A 12,784-nucleotide genomic window follows, 5' to 3' on the forward strand; every position below is an offset into this window, starting at 1 on the left:
AAATGATATCTAAATTTTCTTTGAAAAACTGACGCGCTAAAATTATCTGAATTCCATAAACGGTCGAACCCCGTTGCCTCGAACTCACTTGGCTCGATTTCTTCGTTGGCTCGAACTGGATGTTAAGGACAAATTTCTTTATTCTGAAGGTAAGCATTCATGCTTGGCTCGAATTCTCCAAGGTTCAGGGTATTTTTGCCTGTTCCTGGGAGTTCAGGCCAACAGGGTTCAACTGTTTTATTTCAATCCTTAAGTTGTTTAAATTTGGGACCAGTCAGTATACAGTCCATTTTTTCCACTTAAAATTAGGAGGCATATTTATAAATCATAACGTATGTGATGAATGAAAGTGTTGTAGTCAGATTGATGAAGATATACATGTAACAATAATACATAAATATCTTACACGGTTCTTTTCAGGTATATGACAAAGGGTGACTAGTCAACAAGAACTTAAAGGAGCGAACAAGAACTTTGCCATAGTTTTAAACTCGATAAAGAAGCATAACTCTACAATTATTTAAGCCAGTTATGGGCTTTGTTGAAATTGTGTGTTTTGTCTCTGGGTACATGTGTTCAGAATCTCATGTAAATATCTTTCTAAAAAAGAGTTTCTTATGCGACTATAAATTAACTGCTAGATTTTCATGCCAGCCTGCCTTCCCCCTCTTTTTTCTGCCGCCGCTTAAATATTATTAACTCAAATAAAAATGCTGAACTAGGATCTGTTTTTGGGTTTCAGTCTGGTACTGTCCGGGAACGTTTTTTATACATACCTACAAAGCTGATGTGTAACATTCACAAGTAAAAAAGGGAAACAATTACGATCATGTTCATGGTCCCTTATGTAATAAGAAAGAGCCTGAACACATATTCAACAGTGAAACAGTCATCTAAGAAAAAATACTAAAACAAAATGTCACCTGCTCTCTATTGAAAAAAAAAAAATTGGACGATAATTTAGCAATTAGTTTATATTGGCCATGGCCACGGTTTTGCACGCTGACTACAACAATACACCAAGGCTTTAACTATACATCAACTTCTATTTTTCAAAAAAAAAACCCGGCAAAAAGCGAACAAATATATACTTTAAAATTGTTTATTTTCTTGAAACAACAGCGCAATGTCTTGCCTTTCATAACTACCGATAAACTCGGCAAAGACATGAAAAATTAACTAAACATTGTATGACCCACCACACTTAAAACATATACCATATGGCAACTGGGTCTTTTACTAGTATTATACTTGTAATACTATCAAAGTGTACCGAAATAAAAAAAAATAATCATAGAAAACATCATGTGCTTCATTAATAAAAACATTGGAGTGCAGAAAACATGTGAATTATTCAATAATTGCCATTTTAAGAACATAATTATATTGGCAAAAAGACATTCCTTAACATATACATGAAATACTTGTTCTTTCTCAAATGCCATTTATCGGCGCATTTCGACATATTATAATATTAATTTCAAAATAATTTAGCCCATAGGTGAAAGTGAGTTACAATACAGTTTAAGAATAGTCATCAAGTGCCTACTTCTTATTAAAAAAAAATCTCAACAATTTAATTTTCTTCTATACTGGGCTAATTGCTCAGAACTTTGTTAGAATTAACAAGGTGATTAACGACATCGTCATTAACATTTAAACGTGACTATTTGAAGATGTGCTCATATATTTAAATATATAAAAAATCAGCTAAACATTTATCCCAAATTTTGTTTGCAACAATGCAAATGAAAAGAATATCCATTAAACTTCCAGAGCAGTAGTGAGTTTGAAAGTTAACAACGATGAGGTTAACGACGTTGTTAACTTAAACAACGTTCTGAACAATCGGCTCATTCGTTTTGACTTATCCATATATTAAATCTATCTGTAGCATAATATGTTTAATAGCAATTTGAGCTGGTTTTACAAAAAGAAAGCTTTGGAAATGAAAAAAAAATCCGCAACTTAAAATTGGATTATTTTTCTCTCTCTCTTCTTAAGAGCATAATTAATGTCATGGATAGCTACCAAATTGGAGTGAAAACTTTTATGAGATGTGATTATAATAAAATTTAACTTCTTAAGGGACTCTTCAATTTTCGTTTTCACATTTTTGTTTGTTTTATAACTGTAGAAGGACATACAAAGTCAAGCCAATAAAAGGCAGGAATTCTAACAACATCAAACAGCTTGTGAAATTGTAAATTCATGTTTTCAGAATTGTTCACACTTTTCAAGTTTTATAATAGTCTTTATTGTCATTGGTGAAGATTAGGGCCGGAAACTCGTTGAAGCCGTTTCCGAACTTAAGTCGATTTCTTAGAATTACAAAGATGTTAACAAATGTGTGGAGCTCTTTTAACTGAAATAACGAAGTTTGAGAAAAGGAAATCAATATTATGACTTACGACGTTATCTAGACAATATATTCTATGACCAGTGAGATACATAAATTAAAGAAATGACTTAGTTTAAGAAATCGCGTAAGATGCTTTATGACTACCAACCCTGAACTATAGTAGCTAAGTAAATAATACTCTTGTCTTAATTATTGCAAACTTTCAAGCATATTTAGTTTATAAAAAATAACTTAATTAACTTAATTTCAATGTGTTAGCTGATTTAAAAGACGGTGAACTTTGCAAGATATTATGCAAAACTAAAATAAGATTTTTTCTTAAAGGAAAGTATGTTATCAAATTATATTTACTTTTTATTCAAAAATTGACAAAACTATTTAAAATAGCTTAACAAGACAGGTATCTTTTCAAATGAAATTTGTGTTTTACGGTTTATAGGTCCGTGATAAAACTAATACAATATTAATTGAAAATGTTTTTTCTGCATTTTTTTATGTGGTTTCGAAGTTACTAATAAACAACATCAACTGAAGACACAACACACAAATTAGGTCATTTATATTAAGTTTTTGCATTGATATGCATTGCTGTTGATTGAAACCGAGACCGAATCAAAATAAATTAAGAAATTTCAACGAGATTAACAGTCATACGATGTAAATACGCAATATCTCAACTTCAAAGAATTTAACATTAACTATATTAAAGAATAAGAAATGCAATATTATAATTTCAAAGAATTAAGCATTCATATGATGTTAATATGCCATATTTCAACTTCTAAAGAATTTAACATTAATTATAAGACTAAAAATGCAATATCATAATTTTAAAGAATTAAGCATTCATATGATGTTAATATGCCATATTTCAACTTCTAAAGAATTTAACATTAATTATAAGACGTAAAAATGACATATTTCAATTTTAAAGAATTAAGCATTCATAAGATGTTAATATGCCATATTTTAATTTAAAACAGTTAACCATTAATCAATAATTAGATGTTTTTCATAGCAAAAATGCATATTGTTGCAAAAATTTCAATAAAGCATTTTCCGAAACATAATTTTTTTAAATGATCTTTCAAAATATTTCCAAACATATTTTTTTACTCAATTTTCAATGATAATCAAAATATAAAAAAAAGTTTTAAACAGTAAACAGGGCTTAACTGATGTGATATTCTTTTATCCCTTAACAAAAAATTAAAACAATAAACACTAACACATTAAGTCTTAAAACTTGATTTAGAACTTTTCCAAATACCTTTTTGGCTGTTGAATCAGAAAATTAAACAGCAAGAAATGTGTACATACAGTAGTCACACAACATAGAAAAAATATCAATGAATACTGAATTAAGAATAATAGGTTTATCTTTCTGTGATGTTCAAATTTTTTCCTCCATGCGCTAACAGTTCTTTTCTCTTTAAAAGTCTCAAAATTCCCTAAAATGGAGAATTTTACACAATTTATACCAAAACAAAAATATGGAGACCAGTTTGATCATGTTATTAGGAACTTTAACTCCGTTTGTGAAATTTGGGGCCAAAGAAAAATGCAGTACTGTTGAAAACAAACAACTGCACCAAAGAATTTTTATGGAATGTCCCCCAGGTTTTTAACTGAGCTTTCAATTAAATAAATAAATTGTTAACAAAATGCTTATTATACCATAGACAAGAAGTGTAAATAAGTTTGGCAGGAAATTGCAAGAGTTCAATACTAACAGACCAATTTTTCTTAGAGCACTATCCATTGCAATTTTACAGCATGTAAATTAAAGGGGCATAAGTTCCTCCTCATTTTCTATCTCAGAAATCTCTCGAGTGCAGTAAGAAAACACCTAATTGTGTTTTCATTAAGTTTCAGAAGTTAAGCTGATCTTAAACTGGAAATATTAAAAGTATGTGTATAACAGTTGCAAAAAGTTAAGAGAGTATTTTGTATTCATTAGACACAGGTCGTTTATATATTGCACAGACAGAAATGTTTAACTTTTTTTAAGGTTCAGTAATAAAAAAATGTTCACAGGAAATAACAGCACTTGTCTTAATACACTCCATGAACTATATTTCGTGTGATTGTGATAGGCAACTGGATGTGAACACTCAAATTGGCAAAAAAAATCAATAAATCTATTTTTGGCAACGGTGTTGAATTTAAAAAGCCAAAATATTTTTTTGCTAAAAATCATACCTTTTAACAAATAAAGTCAGCAAAAATTAATATAATATATATCATTACACCTTTTTCTTTATCATACTATTACATACGATATGAAGAAGGAACGTGGAAATATTTTCAAATGTTTTTGTTGTAGCTTTTTGTAATTATCTTTAATCTTAGATGACGAGATGATTCAAACGGGCAGTGAAGAGAATTCTGGGACTATTCACACAGCAGCAGCAGCAGGAAAAATAGTTCTGGTAAGTAGTTCCTCCGTCGTCAGTTTACATCAATTTTGGTGTGTAGTCTGACGCATGAGGGTTCAGCTTGGACTTCTTAATGATTCCATTCTCCTGCTGTTGGTGGTGGCTCTGTAACAATCAAGCAGACTCATGTACATCATGGTTTTAATCGATCAAATTCTATAAATTAAATCAAGCACACCCTGTTTTTTTTCTTAATCAAGGTTTAATTGATCAAACTTAATCAAGCATGGCTATTTTGGAAACTGAAAAGACAGAAAAAATAAAAGGAAAGATTTTATATATATCTTTCATACAAAAATCATAATCACAAACAGAAATCTATGCTAAGACGTTGTACCACAGTAATATTGTCAATCTTGTTTATAAATGTTCTAATAATAACTGTGTATAAGCTTAAGAAAAGAAGAATGTGAGAGCAATGCGTGCAACATTAGCATAGCTAGCAGATTACGAAGCTTGTCTATGTTTCTCCATCAATTAATAGATATTAGTAAATAATTATAAAAATGCCCCAAATTTGGACCTCATTACACGTGTGTATCAGTCATTAATAACATGTGTACCAAATTTCCCTATAGACAATACCATTATGGGGATATTCACCACAGAATATGATGAATTTTTTTTTGCATACTACAGATCATAGAATAGGGTTTCTTCTTTATTCTTCCATAGTCAAGCTAAAAAGGAATTTTAATCATTGACAAAGTATGGTAATGACATTATGTATATTAATTCTTCGCCCCAGTGCAATAACCCAATAACAGCATGAAGTGTTTGACCAAAACAAAATAAGTCAATTTCGGGACGATTTCAGACAGATCTTGAAATTCAGATTTAAGCTGTTTTTCCCCATCTCCCCCATGCATTTTAACCATTGTATTGCTATCTTAGCATATTTTGTACAGTTTAATTTGTTACCAAGTTTCATGTAAATTTATGTTATTTTTTGGCACATGTATAACGAAGCTGCCACTGACAATGAGGTTGTAAAAAATCCTCGTTGTTTTTTTGAAACATAGCAAAAGCTAAAAAATAAATCCTTACAAGCTGACAAAGTGTTTCAGTAAATAAATCAATATTATATCAATAAATGAAATAATCAGAAAAAAAACTCATTCGGAATACAGTTTTATGGGACTCATGCATTCTACAAGCAATATTTCAATTGGCAAAATAAACACCATACCAATACAATGTAGCTGACTACAGATTACAATGCAGCCAGGCCTTCCAGCACCCACTTACAAAAAAGAAGGGAAAAAGTAGGTTTTCTGACAGAAAAGAAGGAAATCGTAGGAATATTTTTTACAAAAAAGTAGGAATATTTTTGGATAAATATGTAATTATAAATAGCTATTAACTTACCTTTCTATATGCCACAATGAATATTTGAGTGAATGATGCTTGGTCGGTTTCTGTTGCTGAACTGTGTGGTCATCATCCCACAGCCTTTATTATAAAAGATGATGCATGTCAAAGTGGAACATGTTGCCACACCTTTCAACAACAGAAACCAGCCAGTTTGACACCTTTTGTTCGTTTTCTGCAAATAAAACTAGCACAATGATCAAACTTTAATATTTTTGCGGACTTTATTTTCAAAAAAGTAGGAATAGAAGGAGTTTTTTAGAAAAAAGTAGGAAGCTGTTAAAAAAGTAGGAAAAAGTAGGAAAAGTTGGAAAAAGTAGGAACGCTGGAAGGCCTGTGCAGCAAATAAATACAATTTCTTTTTAAAATCAAACAATGTGGTGAAATTCTTAAATAACTTTCAATATGCTTACATGTACAAATTGTTTTAAAATCATTTAAAATGTTTTTCTCAAAGAAATAACTAAAACGTCACGTGTGCCATTTGCAAATATGTGGGTTACTTCGCTACAAAATACTTTAGATTTATTTGATCATAAAAGTTAACATGCTTAACAAGTGATTTTTTGTTTCTAATTCATGTCAGACCTTTGATATTTTCAGTAATTAGTCTCCTTGTATTTGAAGTCGGCTAGCGTAAGTAATATAATTTTAATGTACATTGAGAATGCTTTAAAACTTATTAACATAGAAATGCACAACTTGGAAACTTATTCATACGTTAAATAATATTACAATGCATTATTACAACTTTAACTATGGAAGAGTATACAAATGTATTGTACATACAGACGATGTGGTCATGTAGTGCCTTTTTACTGCTGACTTGTCAGTTATAACATGACATGACGCAATAAATATGTTGACTTGTTCACTAATTAGCTAATTATTGCGACACATAGCGTTCTAACTTGCAAGTCAACATTAATCAAGTTGACTTGTTCACTAATTAACTAGATAATTTGACATAATTAACGTTGCGTAGTGTTATTACTCACAACTCAACATCAAACAAGTCAACTTATTCACCCATTAACTAGATAATTTATCATAATTCCAGTTGACATGTAGCATAATTACTCACAAGTCAACATAATACGAGTGGACTTGTTCACTAATTAACTACAGTACACTCCACGCGGAACTACCACTTTCCTCGGGTTTTTTAATTTATCGCGGATATCCGCTGAGTACGTAACCGCTTTCCTCGCTAAAATCCGCCGAGTTTCGCCGAGTTGCTCGTTTTCCGCCAAGGGTTTTATTGCCAGTTTCGGTGATCTTGTTGTTTTATTGGCCTCAAAGCAGAACTCAGAGTTGTATGCTTTGCTACTACCTTGCTACTATTGAAAATAAATAATTACATTAGCAGTTATTTCGTTTATAAAAATCATTTTTTTTCTCGTAAAGAAAGAAAGAAGACATATTCAATAAAACAATACATCTATATCTCGTTCGGTTATTAATTTACCTTTCAACTAATATTCGTTAATTGCCTGTTGATATCCACACATTTAAGATGTTACACCATGTGTTTGTTTGTTTACCATTATTACGTCATACTCTTTTTGTGTTGTTGCGAACTAAATTGGATTCGAGTAATGCAGGTGTTCAGTACCATGAAAGTGTGAATATTTTTCCTGTCACTATTTCTTTTGTGATACATATCAGTTGTTTTTCTGCATTCCAGATAAAATTTTAATTATATTGTTAATTATGACGTTAGAAAAGTATGAAGGTAACTCATGTTCTGTGGTTTAAAAATCGCCGATTTAATCTACATCAGTATGAAGATATTGTCGTAATCTATTTCCTTCTTCAAATGAATATAATTCAGCTTTCAATTGAACTATTTTATGAAAGTTACGGTGTTAGTATGAATATTGTGTTTAAAAAATATTGAAACCATTACTTCTTAGTTAATAATTAGAAATTATTAGTATAAAACGCAATCTAGTATTTTTTGACAATGTGGAAGTTACGTGATATGCAAATTTCCTAGTGATGTATTGTTCGCTAAATTTAGACTACTTTTGGTTATCTGGCATGTTTGTTATGGCGAAAAATGCATGTATTTTCTTTATCAAACTGGAGGTTAAAATGTAAAGTTAAGAGAAATTAATTGAATATACGTAGCAAACAGAATGTTTACATTACTTTAAGTAACTGGGACTAAAGTCAAATGAGTAATATATAATTAGAACTGGGTCAAAAATGAACATAGACATATATTGCATTTTTGCGCCGTCAAAGGATTACCAGTCGTATTATGTGCAAGTTACTCTGAAAAATATTGAAACAACACAATAAAAGAACAGTATTCAAATAAATTACACAAAATCATATACATGTACAGCAGGAGATTCTTATTAGTTTCCTCGGAGTTTCACTCCCGAGTAACGCAGCAATTGTAATTATACGGTCCACTAATCAGCCTCGGAGGGTGAACGAGTGAAAACGCCGAGGAAAGCGGATTTCGATAAAATGGGTTTTGTGTCCGCGATGACGAAAATCTGCCAAGGAAAACAGAAAGTGGTAGTTCCGCGTGGAGTGTACTGTACATAACGACTGTGACATGTCGTGTTATAACTCACAAATCAAACATCACACAAGTCCTCATGACTACACAATCACGTCATCTGTATATGCGGTATACTCTTCAATACATCAGTTTGAAGTTGTACTTGTTCAATACCTTAAATGCTTTTCATTAATTTAAAGTTAACAAGAGAAAAAAAAACAGAGCCAGTGCTTACGCTCATCTGTTTGGGGTATTTTACAGTCAAAAAAGGGGCATTACTCAAGAATTCAGCCAGAGTGATGGATCTTGTCTTGTTGAATTCCGCCCCATTCTCAATGCTAAAACATATTCTTCTTTCCCAAACGTTAGAACAATGTTTTTTTTTAAAAATCCTTTTTTTCTTTCTTTTTTATTAAAAAAAAAAAAAAAAGACCTCAAAAATGTTTTCGTATGGAAAAATTGTTTTATTCTTAACTCCCCCCCCCCCCCCCCCCAAGTTTATCTCTTTCTTTTTATACGCATTTTTGTTCATTTCTAGGTAAATTTCAAATTCCCAATTAAAGTCAAAATGACCCATTTTCTCAAATGAGAAAGGTTCTGGCCCTTTCCCAAAATAGTTGAAAAAAAAATGGCTTCATTTGAATATTAAGACAGGACAATGGTCTGTCATGTAGGCCTCTGGCCCATGCCAAAATTATACGGATGTGCATATTTAAAAAAAAATCAAGATTATCTTTTAAACGTTTTTGAGATATGGGCAATCTGAAGGTTCTGCCCGATGACCATGACTTCACCAACAACACCAATGCTATCACTATACCCAAACTTTCTTCTTAGAAATATAGACCAGCGAAAAAGACAAAAAAAATCCTACCACGTAAGTATTCATTATTTGGTAATTAAAAGTTTTTAAATCTCCTTTTTCAAAGGTTTTCAGAACACTTCCTAAGGATTAACAAGAGTTAGTTAGGATCAGACTTTCCATAGGAAGTTTGGGAATTAATCCTTCACCCAAAAGCATAATTATTTTGAACTAGAACAGATTAACCCATTTACCAGAAAAAAACATTTTTTTATAATCCCAAACCTTCACCTAATCAAAGCCCCCTAAGCATTAACTAGAATTCCGCGAATTGGATGTGCTGCCTATTGCGAGAAATGCCAATAATGTTTCTATTAAAGGTCACCATGACCTTGATCAATGACCTATTGACCTTCAAATCATAAGGCCAACAAAAAATGGTTTGGTTAGGGTTACATCCTTTAAACAAGAGGCACATCAGTGCCTGTGCTCCACTGGCCAAAAGGTTCAAGCAAAGACCACCTAACGAACATTTTCGTCAAGTTTCATAGAAATACAATCATCAATTTTTGAGGAGAAGTTATTTAAAAAAATTTTTTACTTTAATAGCTCTGGCTGCCATGTTGTGCAGTGGACCGAAATGATTTGGGCAATTTGAGTAAAGGAGCACCAAACAAACATTTCTGTCAAGTTTTATCGAAAAAAGGTCATCGATTTCGACGACAAGTCGTATAAAGTTTTTTTTATTTTTTAGCTCTGGCAGCCATGGTGTGCAGTGGACTGGAACCATTTAACAAATTTTGGTTAATGACCACCCAAGGAACATTTCTGTCAAGTTTCATCAAAATCTGATCATCGGTTTCTGAGGAGAAGTGGTGTAAAGGTTTTTCTATTTTTAACTCTCACAGCCATGTTGTGCAGCGGACCGGAACCATTTGGGCAATTTTGGTTAAAGGGCATCCCGATGAACATTTATGTAAAGTTTCATCAAAATCTGATAATCGGTTTCTGAGAAGATGTAGTTTAACGTTTTTTTCTATTCTTAGCTCTGGTGCCCATGTTGTGCAGCAGACCAGAACTGTTTGGGCTATTTTGCTTAAGGACTACCCAAGTAACATTTCTGTCAAGTTTCATTGCAATACGATCATCGGTTTCTGAGGAGAAGTCGTTTAAAGGTTTTTCTATTTTTACCTCTGGGGGCCATCTTGTGCAGTGGACCGAAACCATTGAAGCAAATTTGATAAAGGACCATCCAAGGAACATTTCTATTAAGTTTCATCAAAATCTGATCATCGGTTTATGAGAAGATGTTCTTTAAAGGTTTTTCTATTTTTTGGCCCTGGCAGCCATGTTGTGCAGCGGACCGGAACCATTTGAGCAATTTTGGTTAAGGACCACCCAAGGAACAATTCTGTCAAGTTTCATCAAAATCTGCCTATCTGTTTCAGAGGAGATGTCGTTTAAAGATTTTGCTATTTTTAGCTGTGGCGGCCATATTGTGCAATGGACCAGAACCATTTGAGCAATTTTAATAAAGGACCACCCAAGGAACATTACTGTCAAGTTTCATCAAAATCTGCTGAACCGTTTCAGAGGAGATGTCGTTTAAAGATTTTGCTATTTTTAGCTCTGGCGGCCATATTGTGCAATGGACCGGAACCATTTGAGCAATTTTGGTAAAGGACCACCAAAGGAACATTCCTGTGAAGTTTTGTCAAAATCCGCTTATCAGTTTCAGAGGAGATGTCGTTTAAAGTAAAAGTTTACGCAAGCACGCACGCACGCACGAACTCACGACAGACAATCTGTGACGACATAAGCTCCATGGCCTTCGGCCAGTGGAGCTAAAAAACAACAGGTTGAGTAGATGAGCATTTTAAATAAATAAGATATTAGGCTTTAAGTAAAAACATTATTGTTATAATTAGAAAATAGAAAATGGGGTTAACGCTATCTACTGTATAAAGCTTGCAAGGTTTTTTAACCGAAGGTCTTTTAGGGTCAGCGCTTATTTAATAGGTAGGCTCTGGTAACTTGACCAGAAGTTTTTTAGACCTTATGGGTTATCTACTGTTGACCAATGTGTTTACCAAGTTTGAAAACTTTACAAGTCACAGGGCTATATTTCTAAAGCTGTATTTCTAAACCTGGAAAATAGGGCCAGGCTCTGAGAAAAGGAGACTTAGTTTTATTTTTGCTAAAAAGGGGAAATTTGAAAATGGACAGAAACAAAATAAAATTGATGTCATGTAAATGTAACAAAACACAATGTAGGGTCAATAATAAATGAAAAGTTTTATTTCCAATTGTGAATTGACCTGCATTCCTTTTTTCAAAGGTTAAATTATTGAGATTATGGGGGGGAATTTTAACCAAAATTTTAGGAAAAATATACTCGTTGGCTAAGGGAATCAGGCCTTATATCGGGCCTAAATATTCGTGGAAAAATAGCCCAGAGTCTTTCATAAATGATCAAACAGAAACAAAAATGGGACAACAGCGGCGGATGACGATGATGCTGAACAAAGTATACTTCTGGGAAAAAAGTATACTCGTTGGCTTAGGGGATGGGACCTTATATCGGCCCCAAACTCCAAGACATCATTAACTAACAAAAATGGGACAATAGCAGCCGATGATGCTGAGGATGACGCTGGACAAAGTAATCACTATGAGACTGCAAGCTTTGCAGGCAATGCAAAAAAGCTGTCTAATAAAATTTTCACCAACCCCACTCCCACACTATTACCACAACACATTACGTTATAAAACACCTACATAGCGGAGTGAAATTGATTGGAAAAAAAATGAGATAAAAAAAATCACCTTTTTGTCAGTTAGCCATGCTCCTTCTAGGAAGCTACATGTCCAAAAGTAAGAAACAGATATTAAATATTGAGAAAGATTTCATAAAGATTATAAGGTCATAACAATGGACTATCATGATTTTAAAGATCGGGAATTCAGATAGATGCACAAAAGAAAAATATTAATATTAGAATACAACCAACATTTTACGCCAATGAAATTGCAGAAAGGCAACCATTAAGTAGTACACTTAATCATTAAGAATTTCAACTCTGCGCGTGTAAAAAAAGGTCCGCCTACAGCCTATCATCTGATACACAATCCCTGCGTCAGATTTTGCGGTGACAATGTATCAGCCAATGAGGTTGTGTTCTAAGTCTAAGTTAGATGACATGAAGCGAATATTTAATAATAAAAAAAGACTCGTTCGCTACGCTTACTCCCCCCATTCTTAATCATTAAGAATTTTCTTCATGTCATCTAAC

General features: G+C 32.5%; 1 protein-coding gene across 3 annotated transcripts in view; it reads right to left on the bottom strand.

Moving 5' to 3' along the window:
• Positions 1–1,088: 1,088 nt before the first annotated feature.
• LOC128237465 (macoilin-like) overlaps positions 1,089–12,784 on the bottom strand; it is a 41,286-nt gene continuing 29,590 nt past the window's right edge. For 2 of the 3 annotated variants that reach the window (XM_052953024.1, XM_052953025.1), the window contains exon 13: positions 1,089–4,905. In XM_052953024.1, the coding sequence (XP_052808984.1) occupies positions 4,819–4,905 (87 nt within the window). In that variant the 3' untranslated portion in view covers positions 1,089–4,818. Of the gene's footprint in view, positions 4,906–12,317; positions 12,352–12,784 lie in introns of all 3 variants that reach the window. The other variant, XM_052953026.1, reaches the window with a different exon arrangement.

The sequence above is a fragment of the Mya arenaria genome, chromosome 6 (genome assembly GCF_026914265.1).
Source record: "Mya arenaria isolate MELC-2E11 chromosome 6, ASM2691426v1".
Classification (NCBI taxonomy): Eukaryota; Metazoa; Mollusca; class Bivalvia; order Myida; family Myidae; genus Mya; species Mya arenaria.